General features: G+C 39.8%; 3 protein-coding genes across 4 annotated transcripts; 2 read left to right on the top strand and 1 right to left on the bottom strand.

Annotated features, from left to right (window-relative positions):
- Window positions 1–242: 242 nt before the first annotated feature.
- LOC133845212 (uncharacterized) lies at window positions 243–1,566 on the top strand. Its single transcript, XM_062279607.1, has one exon. It carries the CDS (start codon window positions 440–442, stop codon window positions 1,484–1,486), a length of 1,047 nt encoding a protein of 348 aa, XP_062135591.1. The 5' UTR covers window positions 243–439; the 3' UTR covers window positions 1,487–1,566.
- On the bottom strand, window positions 1,567–17,237 carry LOC133845208 (myotubularin-related protein 14). Its single transcript, XM_062279600.1, has 6 exons — window positions 16,569–17,237; window positions 5,255–6,039; window positions 3,809–4,447; window positions 3,573–3,746; window positions 2,210–2,608; window positions 1,567–2,145 (listed from the first exon to the last, which is right to left on the bottom strand). Exons 1-6 carry the CDS (start codon window positions 16,683–16,685, stop codon window positions 2,010–2,012), a joined length of 2,250 nt encoding a protein of 749 aa, XP_062135584.1. The 5' UTR covers window positions 16,686–17,237; the 3' UTR covers window positions 1,567–2,009.
- Window positions 11,854–14,234, top strand: LOC133844620 (glucose-induced degradation protein 8-A homolog). Of its 2 annotated transcripts, XM_062278697.1 has the most exons (3): window positions 11,854–12,405; window positions 13,386–13,502; window positions 13,570–14,233. In XM_062278697.1, the coding sequence occupies exons 2-3, from the start codon at window positions 13,400–13,402 to the stop codon at window positions 14,100–14,102; spliced, it is 636 nt and encodes a 211-aa protein (XP_062134681.1). In that variant the 5' UTR covers window positions 11,854–12,405; window positions 13,386–13,399; the 3' UTR covers window positions 14,103–14,233. The 2 variants fall into 2 exon arrangements, with proteins under 2 accessions (XP_062134681.1, XP_062134682.1); XM_062278698.1 differs by lacking the exon at window positions 11,854–12,405 and having other exon boundaries at window positions 13,354–13,502; window positions 13,570–14,234.
- Window positions 17,238–17,294: the final 57 nt, after the last annotated feature.

The following is a 17,294-nucleotide window of genomic DNA, read 5'->3' as shown; positions in this document are numbered from 1 at the left end:
ACTTGTTTTATCAAATTTTCCCAACATATTGTACACATAACAGATATAAAAAATGTTAAATTTTTAAATGTATATATGTATGTATGTTATTCAATTTATTTTAGTGTCCATCTCTAATATTCGTTAATTTCGATATATATTGATTGGTAAACTACGTTTGCGATATTGACGATAGTTGCATAGCGAGTAGCTATGATAATATTAGAAATGTTAAATAAATAAGAAAATTGTAAATTCAGAAATATTTACTAACATAAAAAAATTAAAATATAGAGACTTTTTGTCTAAACACTGTGCGACAGTATATTAGGGAATCTTTTGCAGTGTTGCACCGAAATCGATAACAACAACATTTGTGATTATCGTAGGTCGGTGTAGACGGATAGAATCTAAGAAATAAGCATTAAATTAAATTATTAAATGATTAAGACTAAAAAATATGGATAAACAACTGCCAAACAGAAAACCAACGAATAAAGATGGAAAACAGGATGTTACCCAAATGGAACTCAACATTTGCAATACAAACTCAAACTCGCTAGTTGTAATAAACGATCTTGAGCTGCTGACTTTGATCCACTTGCATCCATTTCTAGTCTGTCCAGCTGTGCGCGGTTTCGGCGAAAAAGATTATGAGGAATGGGGCTGGCGACAGATAGCCAAGAGATTCAATGAAAGCTACGAGGGACTTCAGCTCAACACACCGTTTACCGTTGAGGAGCTGCAATGGCGTTGGGAGATGCTACGACCAGTGTGCCCCTTGCTTGGCAAAGCTTGCGGTAAAATCCCCGAGAAACTTTGGTTCACGGTAAGCAAAATCAACAAATTGCTTGCCACGAAGCCACGAGTGATTGTCAAGCCCATGACTAACGCCCAGCAGTTTATGCTCAATCAACTGCCAGTGATGGAACGCTTAACGCCTGCACAGCGACAGAGTCTAGAAGCTGAGGTGCTCGACGCCATCTTCACACAGGAGAGAAATTTTTACTTGGAACCGCTAAACAAAAGAGCCCAAACCATTGTGCAGAGTCAGTATGAGGATTTTCTTAAGACCATCGGCATAAAGGAGCTAGCGACGAGCACATCCACATCCTCTAAGGCCAACACCAATACCACTCCAGCTGCCGTCACTATCAAGACTTATCCTGCTAACAAAAGAAAAGCTGCAAATGATGCTAATCCTTCGAGCTCAAAACATATTCGGCTCATCGATAATAATTTTGTTACTATCGCAGGACAGGAGGCTCTGAGTAAGCAACCAGATCAGACTTCTATTACATTACCGGATATCAAAAAGGAAGATTATTCATTTGAAGCAGAGGAGCCACTTATCATAGAGGCCGGAACTAGTTCATCCGATGAACAGAAATTGCGTTATGTGCCCCTGGAAAGCGTCAAATATTACACGAAAAAGGTTCGCGTGCGAATAAAACGTTTGAATCTGAAGAATCACCAAACCCTGACAAGAATCAATGAGTTGCACTAAGAAAGCAACCAAATTTAGTTTAATATCAAATGCACAATATGTTTATTTAAAAAAGATATTACTATAAATTACAACTTAGAGCTATATTGTTTAAACTGATAAGCGAAAAGAACAGAAAATCTAGCAGGGATTGGGATTCAGAGGGAAGGGAAAAGAGGGACATTGTACTATATGCATGTTGTCTATATTGTATGCTAAGTCCTGTCGCCATATTACAGTAAGGAACTCTTGGCATCCAGTTTTCGTTATGTTTTATTATCGTTATCAGTATTATTAATTTTTATTTTATTATCAACAAACGTAAATAATCAACATGTCTACAAAATACAGTCCATGGTAAAAAAAAGCGCAGCACTAACAATGAAAAGAACTAACAAACAACAAAGCCACACACAAGGCAGCGGCAGTCAGTCAGTCAGCATTTGGATGCGATGTTATTGCGATGTTGATGCGATGTGGGCCGCCTGTGGCATACTTCAAAATCAGATAGATGTGCAGCGGCAGACGGGAGAGAGCGGTCAGCTCAAAATAGCTGATCCGCCAGATTGCCAATAAAGGTGGCCAGGTTCATTGAGGAGCCTTCCTTGAATTTCAGTCCAATCGTTTTGCCATACGCCTGTATAAAGATGGCGCGCACAGCATTCAGCCGTTGTTTGCGTCTGCAACAACAAGGATTGTTGATTAGAGATGATTACGACATTAATTGTGGCGTTGTGGACTTACAAGTTGATGCATTGCTTGCTGGCAGCTGAGCTGCTGTTGGCCGCATCCTTGGAGGAACCGTTGACGAAACCGTGCGTGTTGTTGCCGCTGCTATTGCTATTGCTGTTGCTTGTATTGCTGCTGCCACCGCCGCTGGGATTGGGATAGACGCCAGTCATGTTGTTGGTGAGGTTACAGTGATAGCCATTGCCGCCATTGCACATTGGAATGTCTTGTCTGTCAGCCAGCTGTGGATGTTGCTGATGCTGCTGCGACACGAATCGCATCATATAACTGCCATTCATCACCGAGTCAATGGATCCGGTGTCCGTAACCACTTGCCAGCTGCCATTGGATGAGGTGGACTCCTGACGCTGGCGAGCATTCGCTCCGGGCACCGAAATAGGGCTGGTGCGAGAGCTAAAAGAAAAAACATTTGAGATTAGCATTGAATTTACTTTCACTTTTGCCAAAATACATATAAGAAAACTTAAAATAAATCATTGTCTTGTAAAATAACAAAAAAGGTATACAGCGATATTTTTAGATTAATTTCTTTCATTCTCTTTCACTTTCGCTTAAACTAAGGAAAACTTAAAGCAACCAAAGAATCATAACGATAATTATATGTATTCAAAAGTTATTTGTCTCTTTTGTGTAAGCTAAAGAAAACTTAAAATAAATTGCTTGTAAAATAACAAAAAAGGATCATATGGATAAACTCATTTTTTATATCAATTTCTTTCATTTTTTTCATTTTCGTTTAAGCTAAGGAAATTCTAAAACAAATCATTGTCTTAAAACAACCAAAAAGGATCGTACCCATAATTATTTGTATTAAAAGCCGTAAATATAATAATTATTTTTCTTTCTTTCGTTGAAACTAAAGAAATCTTAAAATAAATCATATATAGTTTGAAAATAACCAAAAAGCATCATAACGATAAATTTGTTATATTAAATATAATAAATATTAAAAATCACTTTACCATTTTCGTTGAAGCGAAAGTAATATTAAATTAAAACATTATTTTCAAAATAAAAAATACGAAAACAATGATAATGAAAAAGTAATTTTTGTTTAATCTGAACTGCATTCTTCTGTGTTTAAGTATAAGAACTTAAAAAAAGATTATTCTTGGAAACAAAATCCAAAAAGGATAAAAATGATATGCCTTTTTTTGTTGTATCGTAATTATAAGTGATTAGGGAAATGCCAAAATCATAAGTCATTACTATTTTGAAGCATAAGATTTCTAAAAAAAAAACCTTAAAATGAGCACATACTAATTTGTAGCTGTGCCATTTATTTTCTTTGTTAAAAGTAATAAATAATAATATTCTCATATTCTCAATATTATGTTCCTTTAAATAATTTGCTTACCGCTTGGGATTGGGTGAACGGCTAGTGAGCGGGTTGACAGCTGTGGCTGCGGTTGTTGGCGTTGTGGTTGTTGTTGCTGTTGTGGCATAGAAGTTATCTGTTATGGACATATCACAGTTGGAACAGTTTGAGTAGCTATCGTTGCTATCTTGATCGAAGGCCAAAATGTAATCCCTGCGAAATCAAAATTGTAATTAATGGTTCCTTAAGAAGTTAGAAGCCAAGTTAAGACTTACTCCTTGAGTGGCTCGTCGTCGCAGCAATCGGATTTGATGACAATGACGCTGCTGCCGCTGCTGCTGGACGTCTTGGTGCGCTTGCGATGCTCCACAATGCTAAACTCCTCGTCCGTGATGAACTTGAGGACGTGGAAGCAGAAGAACATGATGTCCTCGCCGCGCTTGAGGCGATCGGGCAGCTGATGGCCAAACAAATACCAATCGTAGGCGAGTGTCAAGTACGCCATTTGCAGGGCGTTCAGTGAGTGATGGATGAGTCCATCGGCCCACAACGATAGACGCACCAGGGAGACGAACAACGGTGTGCGATCCCAGCCGCTGATGCAGTGTATCAGCAGGCCGGAGTTATCCTCCTGTATGTATTTGAGTGTGGCACGCAAATAGTTTTGCGTTATGGAAACCAAATCCCAGTCACGGTATTCGGGCCAAATAATATCGATGTCGGCGGCGGGTCCCAGATTGGGTATATTGATGTTGGCATCGTTGAACGATTGCTTCCAGTTGTAGTGCAGATTCTTGGCCATGTAATTGTTGTCGCGGAACTTCTTGAAGAACTCACAGCCCGGATACGGCAGCGATAGCAGATTAAAACCCTTGTAATGCTTGTTCGGATCGGCCTTCTCCGATGAGGAGACGCTGCAATAGTGGGAAAGGGGAATACGTAAATTTTACAGATCTGGAAATAGAGTTGGAATCCTCGAAATTTGTTTTAGTTAACTTCGGTTTCTCTGCTTTGCATTTTTATGTTCAACTTTTATTCGCTTTTTAGATCGGTTTGAGTTAATAATTTAAAACTAAACAAGTATGAAAGCTACCGCTATTAATTTCGACTAAAAGCAAAACAGTGTGGTTTTATTCTTAAAATATAATAAACTAATATACCACAAAATACGAAAATATACCAAAGGCTATAATTGGTATATTGAAATAGTACTAAATTCATAATATACCAGATTGTCAGCCTAAGCAACTAACTACGATCCGTAGTAACTAGGCGTTTTTCCCAAAAAAAAAAAAAATAATAATTTCATAAAGATCTTCAATATTGTTTTTAAAAACAATAGTTATTGTATGAATCAAAAATTTGCTCTTCTAGCTTCTAAATTAAGCTTTTTATTCGATTTTAGTCGATTTGAGGACGAAAGTGGGCGAAATATAACTTTGTCTGCATGCAAGCATAATAAGTGCTGTCGAAAAAAATGATATCTCCATTTCTTATACTCTCTGAGATCTAGGTGTTCTTGTCTGTCCAGACAGATTGTCGGAATTAGCTATATCGTCTAATATAACACATTAAATTTTATGATAGGTCCATAAACTCTTCCTCTCTTGGAGCCAGTTCTTTTTAAATATGATTTAAAACGATTTGGTTTGTTTATCAATTATTTTTAAAAATCAAATATCTATATCTATTCGGTTTGCAGTCATAACTGCGAAACTTACGCCATGAAGTATTTGATTTTACGATTTTCCACCATGAGATCCACAATTGTGGACACATTTAGCGTGTGCAGCAGTTGAATGTCACTCTTGATGACCTCGTCGTAGCTGAACTGCGACTGTGACTGATCATTGATGTGATTAATCAGCGATTCGTCTGTGGAATCCGCGTCGTTCTCCTCCCCATTGGGTGCCGCATAGTTGCCACTGAGGCAGTCATAGGCATAGTCCACCACTTTGCGGCCATAAGTCTCTGGCATCACGGAGAGCGTTGCCGAGCGACAAATATACTTGCCACGATACATAATCACGGGCACTGCGAATCTCTGCCTGCATCTGGCATATTTTGCCATCGTTACCAGCTCTCGCATGCGCTGTATATCGTATTGATCCTCATAGATGGTGTTGTTCTGCTGAGATGGCTGTTGCTGTTGTGTTGTCGCCGGCATCGTTGGCGTTGGCTGTGCTGACGGCATCTGGAGCGGATTGGCGAATGTCACAAAAGCCTGGATGCCCACACCAGCGGCATTGTTAGCGCTGCCATTGCTGCAGTTGCTCCCAACGCTGCTGTTGAGCGGCGTCGCCGTTGCCGTGGTGCCGGATGAGCCGCCTCCAAATATTCCATTGCTGCTGGGTATCAGTGTCTTGGCCATGTGGCCATGCTCATATTCGGGTATGAGTATGCGTCCAGGATAACGTGGGCTCAGCAGCCCGTTCGTATTGTCCAGCTCGATGAGACTGTAGTCGAGTTTGTACAGAAATTCGCATTTTTTTGAGATGCCATACTCCTGCAAAGCGAACAGAGAACAAGTTCATTAATGAAATTTTCAGGAATCATTAAAATAATGCTTATTTAGGTGTGTGCCAAAATTAAACACTCTAGCGCTAAAATTACGCTTGCAATTTACTTTGAAAATAAATTGCCAATTTTTCTCATGTCCATGAGATCAAGGTCGGACAGCCGGATTAGTCTACAACACTCTTCATCCGTTCGGTTAGCGGGTATAAACAATGGATGAGTGTAATGAGGAGATAGTCCATAAATTATGATCATTTATTGGGGCACGCGTACTTAATTGAATACACGGTAATCATCATCATTATGATGATCGTCATCAGTGCTGTTGCGGCTCAATTAATCGCAATTGGCCCCCATTTGGGGTTATCGTCCTTATAAACGAAACGTGCGAGTAGCCGTGAAATTATAATTTCCTGTCTGATGATAAGTACAAATTAACAAATTACACAGAAATGCTGTAGCTATAAATTGTTTATAGCATTATTGTTGTTCCTTGCATTAATTGCAGCTTTACAACTGGTTATCGCATTCCATTCACTTTAATTCAAATCAAGATATTTAAATCGCAGTTAAAATTCCCAAATTCTGGCAACGCTCAATAAATATGTATGACCCCTTTGGGCACACTTAACTGTAGCCACTTAGTCGCCATATTGATCAAATTTAAATAAAAAGCGATAAATGCATAAATAGCTAATGATTGCAATCAAATGGCGTCTACATCGTCGACAGACAAATCGATGCATTTATTAATTTCAATCTGGGGAAAATCTAAAGGTTGTACAGCTGCTAAAAATAGCACGCAACCAGTCCAAAGGGGTGGGGGGAGGTAGGTCGTCGTTTTGGGGGCTGCCTGCCTGCCATCTGTCCCAGACGAGACAGCAATAATAAGAAATACGCTAGCACACACAGACACAGTCACAGACACCAAAACCTTGACAGAAATGGATGCCGTCCAAACAGGTTTGTAATACACAACAATAACAATATGAAAAAGCAAGCAACAAAGCATAACAAAGAGAAATGCGAAAAAATATACAAAGTTGCTGCAAAAACTGCGCACAACAAAAAATGCCAATTGCGGCGAAAACTTAACAAAACTAGCGAACGAACAACATACCAAAACAAACGTAGCAAGACGAAGCACACATGCACGCACGCACACATGTGTGTGAGCGAAAACTATGCAGAGCGAAGCAAACGAGCAAAACAACTAATACGCAATTACCAGCCGCGGTCTCTGCGCTGCCAGTGCTTGCGTGCCTGTCTGTCTGTGTGTGTGTGTGTAAGTGGGTGTAGGTGAGAACTCAAGGAGAGAGCAAGTTTGCGGTGAGAAAGTTAGTGGGAGAACGTCAGACACGATATGAAAGGCGTTTTGTGTGGGCAGCAAAAAAGTAATGGAAATATTGTCGAATTTCTATTTGTATGTATGTATGTTCTTATCGTAGTTATTAATTTTAAAGATAATCTATACGAAGATTTTCGCAGGGAACCGCATACTAGTTTGTTGTTGTTTACATTAGCTAATTGAACGTCAGCAGGTCCAAGTATGCACAATGCTTGTGCCCACTTACAAACATTCTTGTACAGTGTACAAAGGCAACCGATGCGCTGTAATCGCGAGAGTGCTACTTGCGAGAAAGAGACAGATCTGAATGTGAGCACACGCACACTAGTAGCGTATACTTTTACATTTACACGTGCATGTGTGAGAAAAAGTCTTGGCGTTTTATCGGCAACTTGTTCGTTCGCGTTCGCTGCCAGTGCGAGCGAATAAGACAATTCGGGGGTTGGGGATTGGGGATGAGGAAAGGGGATGCCTGTAGTTGCTGTTGATATTGTTGTTGTTACAAGCAAGCGCAAGCACACAGACAAAGAGAATATGGCATGGCGTTGTGTGTATTGAACTGTGTTTGCTTGTTTGTTGTTGTCGACGTCGCGACGTTGTACTTTTTGTTGTTGTTGCACATTTTGTACTGTCGCTGTCGCGGTCGCTGTTGTTGTGTAGTGCACATTTGTGTTTATTTTCATTGTAAGCGCAGCAGCGATACACACAGCATGCAGTTCGTTGTGCTTTTTTCGCTGTGCGCCTGTTAATAAGGCGCTGTAAAACTTAAAAACAACAAACAGACGCGCGCGCGAAAGCGAAATAGTTTTGCGCAAAAACTTGTTAAATAGTATGTACTCGTGTATTGCTGTTGCGATTACATTGCAATAGTTTTTGCCGCAATCGTAACCACAGCACAGCACAAAGCAAGCAACGATCAGCAGCATCACAGTTGCCGCTACTGCCATGACCCAAAAAAACAAATGTAAGACGACGAAGGCTGCTTTGCTTTGCTTACAAGGCGTTTGCTATCTCTTTCGCTCGCTTGCAGTGTTGAACTCCTTCTGGCTCAAGCAATGCAGTTTTCTTACAAACCCGGATTTTGAAGACTTTGCCAGTGCTGGGCAAGCAGAAATCATCGCTGCAACCGCGACACAGTTATTTTTTTCAGTCGCGGTTTCTGCAACCCAACAACAAACAAGCAACCAAGCGACCAATCAAGAAACCAACCAATACCAATACCAATAACCAAAACACAGACAGCAACAACGACAACGCGACAGCGCCAATGACAGCGACAGCAACAGCGACGCCATGACAGACCAAGACCAGGGCACCAGCATGAACAGCAACAGTAAAAGCAACAGCAACTGCAGACAAGACAAGTCAAAGAAAAGTGCAAAGAAGAGCACATAGAGCGAAAACCGAAAAAGGCAGCATAAAAGCAAAGCACATGATGTAAATAAAAGTCTCGGTTGGCTTCGCTGGCATTTTGGCAAGGCTTATCACGGATTGCATACACAAGCATACATTTACATACATGTATGTGTGTACATGCATATTTGTTGCGAGTTCATGCATATTCATCATCTGTGCTTGAACACGGAAAATGGCTTTTCTTGAATGAATTATTCAGGGCGAGCGACACTGGAAACAAGTTCATATATCAGGCACTCACAACAGGCCACTGACCACCACACCTCGACAACATGCATTCTCTGCAGTTGCGTTATTTGTGTTGTTTTTTTTCACCAGCTGCTGTTGTGTTTACAAGTATTTTGTTTGTATTCTTTGGTGTTTTTTAGCTGCTCTGTCGTTCAAAGACCCCAACAGCCAGCAGCAAAAGCCCCAGCCACGAGTGCGATAAAGTAAACATGTTTTCGATAAACGCAAAAGGTGGTATCGAAATACGAGCTTACTTCCACGTAAATCGATCGCGCTGAAAATACGATATTCATGTTATCGTTGGCGTAATTGCAATAATTGTGTACATATGTTCATAAATATTGAACAAGCATTTCAAATGCAAATTGACAAGGCAACAACAATGCAAACAAATCTACTCGTTATGCCGGAAGCTGTGGCCACACTTGAAAATGTTTGTACACGCTCACAACATGAGAGATTACCGAGTACCGTATAATTAAATGGCAGGCAGCAAAATGACAATCTCGACTGTGTGTGTGTGCTCTTGTGTATGTGTATGTGTGCGTAGGCTGCTGCTGTCGCTGTTGCTAGCAGGAAGAGTTGCTGTCAGCCCACCCATACAATCACACATATACACACACACTGTTTCTTCTTCCATTTTGGAAGCTTGCCGTTCGACTTCGATCGCTGCTGCCTGCTGTTTCATGCTCGCCTGTCAATCAGTTCATCCAAAAGTCTGTCAGAGGTCATTGTCATTGGCATGCTCAAGATGACCTCCGCCAGCAACCGAAAATGTAATTGTAAGCCAAGTGCAATGTAATTTGATGCACACAGCACAAACGAATTTGCATTTATTTGCAAGTTACGCACATACCCTCTATGTCTCTCTCTCTCTCGCTCGTTGCTGCTGCCGTCACTAATGACGACGACGCCATTTCAATTATTATCGATTTTATCTGCTAGTCAACAGGCTAGCAGGAAGCCACAGTAGGAACATCGTAGAGTACAGGAGTAGACCTGGGAATTCTGATTACCACGCAACGTCCCGTTTTCCTGGGGATCAAAAATTATAATGCCATATTCGGAATCAGCCAGCCCGTGCCTGGAAAATACCAGGAAGCATTGGAAGTGCATCTCAACAAAAAAGGGAGGCTGCTGCTGCGCTACCAACTAATCAAATCGAACGCTACGTGGTTGCCTGTCCAAAAGCTGCAAGTTGATGTCGCGTTGTCGCCTTTCTCTCCCGGACATGCGCCCGGGCTATGGGCTATGGGCAGCTGGCAGCAGTTGAAATTCCGCCGTAAAGTATTTTCCATTCTATGACAGCTAACTCGCGATTGCTGTGCACCTGTCCCAAGTGTCTGCGGCACGACCCACGCGCGTCCGGCAACAGTTGCTAGCCACCACAAACAAAGCGATGCAACAAGAACAACATCATCAACATCATCAACAACAACAACAATAGCAATTGCCAAAAATAAAATAAGGAAAAGAGTTCGACCAATCCAAGGCCAAGGGATATTATGTGCAGTGCTCTCCCTGCTAAAGTTCAACATGCAACAGGCAACCATAAACGCCATGAAAGCATGCAACCCTGCCGCACAGTGGGTCGAGTGCGACATTTTGGTAAACTAAAAATTCAATTCAAATTTTAAAAAAATTTCACATTTAATCGTATGCAAACTTTGGCAAAGTAAAAATTCAATGTCATAAATATATAATAACAACAATAATCGTATGCATGTATATAGAATTAATAGTTGTTAGTTATTAACTTCCGTATACAGTAAAAACTGCTCTAATACAGAAAAAATTGCTCATTTAATGAAAACCTTTTTTAATCGGACAATCGTCTCGGTTGTAGGTTTACTATTATAGTTTTTAAGACAATTTGTCATTTTTAGGTAGGTCATTAGATTTTTTATATAGCGTTACTGTATAAACAGAAAATGTTTAAAACGTTATAAAAATATTCATAATCGGAAATAATTGAAAAGTTTACTGTCACTTTCCTTCCTTATTGTTATTTGGTTTTATATAAGAGTTTTAAAACAAGAAACAGATTGAAATCAGGTCAGTGAACTTGAAATAAAATTATGTTTTATTCATGGTGGCGAATATGTCAATGACAGTTGAATTATATATTTGTGAAAATACTTACTCAATTCAATAAAACTTTTCTTTGTTATTCTCTTTTGTAATTATACAAAAATTAAAAAGAGCCAGAATTTTATAATGAGAATAGCACATTAAAGATGAATTAAAAAACAGGAAAGTAAACTTGAAAACAAATCATAATTCAATCATTAAGCGAAGGGCTCAATGGCAATTGGACTATGTAATTAGTTATTATACAATTCGTATCGAGTGTCATTAATCTGTGAGCATTATATAATTATTTAAATATGCCTTCAAGCGTAACAATCGAATAGCTAGATAACGCATTATTATAACGAATAAATCCTTGACTTTCCAGTGATGTCACACAATTTTGATGGCAATATGTACCACTGTGCGTCACAGTCGTTTACCGTTGCAATTCGCTGCGCTGGAAACGGCATCAGAGTTGGTCGACATGTTTGATTTATGCGCGCCTGTTCACCGTATTCCAAAGCGCCCACACATCGACATGTCAGCGACGACAGCTGCAGTCGCAGCACAGTGGGGCACAAACAAAGACGCGAAGCAACACACGGCACCCACACAGGCGCTGCCATACGGCACAGGCGCACAGCAATCGGCAAATGCAGTGCTAGCTAGACACAAGAGTGCAAGAGACAATTGTTCGTGGGGGCGTCCTGCGCACTCGAGACGTCGCGTCGTCGATTTAGTGAGGCAACACTGTGCCCGGGACTCGATTCTCGTCTGCATGCAACCCCAAAGTGCAACACTGCGCTGTTGCTGCTGCTGTTGCGTGGGCGGTACAATGCTCAAAGCGACGTGTGCAGACTGGAAGCGATTTTGGATTTGCCAACCAGCCAGGAGAGATACACAAAACGGAAAATAGCTGAAACGGAAAAGCAGCTGCAGCTGCAGTCCATAATCACATCCGCATTCCGTGTTCTCACAACGTTGTAACGCACTTCTCTTCTGATTGCAAAATAATCGCATTATTTGCAAAATATACAATTTGGAAAAATTAGCAAATTTTGCACAACTTGATTAACAGTATTTGATTCTGCATGGAGCTGCAACTGGAGAACACATTCCTGGTGGCATTTGTGGCCGGTCTGTTTGTGGAAGTGATTTGCATGCTCCACTTGATGGTTGACACTTATGATGTATTCAGCAACCTGCTGGGCAGCATCAGTGTTTGGTACAATAGCAACTAAAGCAGTGCACCCACAACAACAATATCAACACCACCAACAACAACAACAGGTGGGTTTTGTGCAGTGTGCAAAAGTCGAGAGAAAGTGAAAAAACGATTTGTCTATATAGTGTTTATATATACTATACTGGTTTATTTTTATCTGCAAGCAACGTTTCTATTTTGGCGCCCATACGATAACAAAAACACACACACACACACACACACACACACACACACACACACACACACACACACACACACACACACTCACAACACACAGTTGCACTTGCTTTTGCTTGGACTATGTCAATGTCATTGGGCAAGGCTGCTTACAAGATTATCAAAACGATCGCAATAAACAAATTGTTAGTCAAACAAAGTAAAAATTGCAAAAATATGTATATATTTTTTTCGAATTTGTTTCCTTCCATTTTTAGTGCATTTAAAGTTCAGCATTTAATCAGTTGTCGCCTTGGCAACTGATTAAAATGTGGTTTGTAAACAATTTGTAGCGTGAAAAATTATTCGAGCTTTTTAAACAGAAATATAAATTCATTTTTCTAAGAAATAAGCTATTGCATTGTTTTTATTTATGTATGTATATTTTTGTATTTTATGAATAAGCATGTTGTGTTTTACAGAGCTCACAGTCTGTTAAATATCATTTGGCATATAAGTTAAAAATTAAGATTAGCATTGTAATGTTACAAAAAACTCTGTCATCCAAGTGTTAACATTTCTGTTAACAGTCAAATTGAGTGCACTTGTTATTCACATCCTACAGCCTGTTAAGTAACATTAGACAGCCATGTTAAAAATTGGCATTAACATTGTAATGTTACAAAAGATTCTGTCACACTTTTAACATTTCTGTAAACAGTATGAGATTGAGTGCACTTGTTATTCGAATCTTAGCGACTATCTAAAATATACTATATATACCTACTACATAAACACCCATAAACACACCCCAAGTTCATTATCATTAATCTTTACGATAGTGGCTCTATTAATAGTGCGAAGAGCGTGCTTTCTTCACCTGTTGCAGGTGCAGCAACTGTTATGGCGAGTAGAAATCAACGACCATTCTGGGCCAATCGCATGAAGAGCTATCAATGCAAGCAGGCCAGCATTAATCGCCTAATTATGAGTTATTTACTGAGGGGTTGGTATTATTAAATACTACATACTTTCTTCAGAATAATCCCAAATTATGTTACCATCGTTGACAGAGGGCTACAAGGACGCATCGCGTTCGTTTCAAGCACAAGCCAAGCTTGAATCGGGTGCCAAGTTGGACAGTGAGGAGTATCGAAATGCAGTGCGAGCTGGTCAATTGCAGTATGCCATGGAGATGGCCAAGAAACTATACAAAAAGTTCGATGCCGACAATTACATGTACTTTCACATGCAGCAGCTGCAACTCTTTGAAATACTCCGTCAACGGAAGAAGGCTGAAGCAATCAGCTCGACTCCTGACGCAGCAGTGAATCCTTCCCCACCACCAGAGAAGCTAACGGGGACTCCAATTGCCGACATCTGGTCGTTGGCAGACAATAGCGATCTCGACTCGTCCATATTGAAGCTCGAGGAGACCAAGAGCATGGAGCCTCGCCTGGTGTTCCTTATCAAGCTCATTCTTTGGGCCCAGAACAGGCTCGATAATGAACATGTGTGCATCGATCACATGCGACAAAATTTCGAAATGGATGACGTTGGCGACTATGAAATGGAACTGATGTGTGCTCTGCAGCACAGCGTTTAGATCAATGAGATGAGGACTAGGCCTGAAAGGCGATAATGGTGTCTACTGCAACTAAACAAATTTATATATTTACATAAACATACGAATACAAATTTTTGTTTTTTTTAGATGTGCTTAAATATAAATGTTCGAATTTCTTGATGTGTAAAAAACGATCGATTGGTTTTATTTCTAAGATATAATACAAGGGGTTTGAGATAATTATTCAAAAGTAAGCAAGTATCTGAAAAATTCTATGATAAAATATCATCCTAAAGACTAAATCTTAAGAAGATCGGATTATCTTTGTTTTTAAGTTTTTATTTCTTAAATATGTATTCCAATTCTAAACTTCTACCATTAGTTATCGTAGAAACCTGTTCTTCATTGTAACATTACAGTAACTAAGTCTCAACCGCCTCTCAGTTTATTATCTGAAAGATAACTCCATTAAACAGTCGAGGCGTGGAATGAATTCTTATTTTTATGAGCATGACAATAGCTTCTAGGTATTTAGCTTGCAATCCATTCGATTACGTAATTCCTCCGAGAACTGGAACTTTGCCCTGATGCACAGTTCTGATTCAACGTGGCGCTTATTATTTATTAAGCAAACTTGAAATAATCCAAGTCGCAAAATGGCCTGGTCACGTGCCAACCGCAATGCTATAAATAATTTACTCTCCCATTAACAAGCAAAAAAGTAAAATCAAATTAGAGAACAAAGAAACAATATGAGCTTTTGCAGTAATCATTTAATATATAAAAGTACTGAAATCATATGGCGACCGCAGTTATCGTTTATGATTAGAAATTGCATTGCGGTCATTTTGATAATTCATCAAATTTCTACGGGTTGTTTGTGTGTTAGACATCAAAAAAAAAGTTGAATAATAAATTCGAAATGACGTTTTTCCTAAGTACAAGTCCATAAATAAATAAAATAAATACGTCATTTCGATTTTATTATTAAATTTTTTTTTGGTCTCTTACCCACGTCCAACCCGTAGAAACTTGATAAATTTACAAAATGACCGCAATGCAATTTGTAAATTCGATTAGCAAACAGAATTTTATCGACATTGAGCGTAAGCCTGATGCACCTTAAAAGGGTTGCCACCTAACAGAGCTTTAACATGACTTTTGTCTCCCTTGCTCTTATCTTCCCAATCTTAGTGTTGCGCTTTCGTAGCGTTTGCTTACGTTTGCGCTTGCGTTGATAAGGAAATACTTGCGACGACGCGCTGCTGTTGTTGCTGTTACTGATAAGCGACAAATGTGTTTGATAAACGAAGCAAGCCAGAGACAATAAAATAAACAACACATTGCCAGGTTTAGAAATAATAACAATAGCAACAATGTAACAGAAGCGCAAACATTTTGCACTCTACAAAATGTGCATTTGACGTTTATTTGATTTTTGTTCTTTTTTCTTTGGCAATTGATTGTAAACCAAACGATTCGTTTATCAGTTTTGCGCTGCAGCTGAACAAATGCACAAAACGTGTGAGGTTACGTGCCAACTTTTGTAATAATCGGTCGGGGACAGGGAAGAGTAAAGAGAGAGAGAGTGAGAAGAGGTGGGGTTGGGCACACACGTCGTATGCCCTAGCTAAGGTATTTTTATTGTTGCCAAGTGTTTGCGGTTTTAATTTACAAGCATTAACTCTCGCTCTCTCCCCTCTCTTTTCAACTGTCGCTCAATTACACACACACATATAGACACGCGCTTGCATAGAACCAAACCTTTGTTGTTATTGTTGCCGGTTAACAGTGGCGACCTGTTTACACGGCAGCATGTTAACAACGCCTGTTAAGGATGTTACCGTTTTAATTATTTATTTAAAAATATTGATATAACATACCAATAAAGGGTAGCCGCCAATGAGGGGAGGAGGGAGCAGACAAATTGCTCAAGTGCGTGTCAACGTCGTTTCAATGTTGTAACTTGAAATGAGGGCAAAGAAAAACGCACGAAAAGTCACACGGCACGGCATGTCAAGAGTAAAAGGCGGTGCTTAAGCTTACCTAAAGACAGTTACACACATACATACATGCACATTATGTACAGTTACATTAGTATGCACATTTGTAGCGAGAGACAGACAAATACGAGAGAAATGAGTGAAAGTCTTAAGACGCCACGCTCATCGATTTCTAGTCAAAGAGGGAGGGAGGTTGAGACAGGATGATGATTATGGTTGCCATGCAGGCCGTTAAAAAAAAGTATCGTTTACTCCAATTTTGGCTGCCATTTTGGCAATCGCATTTTGTTGGGCGCGGCCATGCAAACTTCTTCGATGGAGCGCAAAAAAGGAAGTTGTTGAAGTCTCTAAGTACGGCACAATTCCTTCCTAACCCTAAAGCTTCAGTCACTGTTATATTGGGCACTGTTAAATGCGCTGTTAATGCGGAATTTGACTAGTAAATGTTACGGCACGTGCAATGTAAAAAATGTATGTCAAAGGCAAAAAAAAATCGACTCACCGCTGACCCTTCCTCAAAGGCCGTCGCCTCGAATGATTTTTTTTCGAAAATTTCTAATAGATCGTGTAAATCCTGCTGTGTCACATTGACCATTTCGTTTCGCGTTATGCTGCACATTTTTGCGGAGCTGCATTTACCGCACGTTTTGTGTGGGTGTCACGCACACTTGTGTGTAAAATTCTATTTGAGACACGCACACACACGTACACTTATTTGCAAAGACACAAAACACACACGCGCACACACAGAAGCAGAGCACAGAATCTCTCAGACACCAACACACAAGCAAGTAAATGCCAAAAATAGTAAGATGTATTTATTTAAACAAATTCTTCTTTGCACTTTTTCTATCTACGTTTTAGCCACGACTTTTATTTATTGTTGCTATTGTTTTTTGTCTACTTTTTGCGATCCGTTTTCAAGTTTGTTTTGTCAACGCCTTGTTGGGCACAAACGCGACGTCACCAACTTTGTTGGCCGCGACGTAGTCAGCATCGAATTCGGCATCACCGTTTGCAAATAATAAAAGCAACAATTGCACACACACACACGTATAAAATGAATTTAAATTGAAATTTGATTAATTAATTACGCGCTAGCGTTTGCTTTAATTACGACGTAAATCGCGCACACGGACCGAAAACACACGTTTGACACACGGGACTGTTTCTTAACATACAAAACAACATTGGCTTTTTATGGGCTTATGTTAAGCTCTAATGGCAA

The sequence above is a fragment of the Drosophila sulfurigaster genome, chromosome 3, assembly GCF_023558435.1.
Source record: "Drosophila sulfurigaster albostrigata strain 15112-1811.04 chromosome 3, ASM2355843v2, whole genome shotgun sequence".
NCBI classification, from domain to species: Eukaryota; Metazoa; Arthropoda; class Insecta; order Diptera; family Drosophilidae; genus Drosophila; species Drosophila sulfurigaster.
This window is presented reverse-complemented; position numbering and strand designations above follow the sequence as displayed.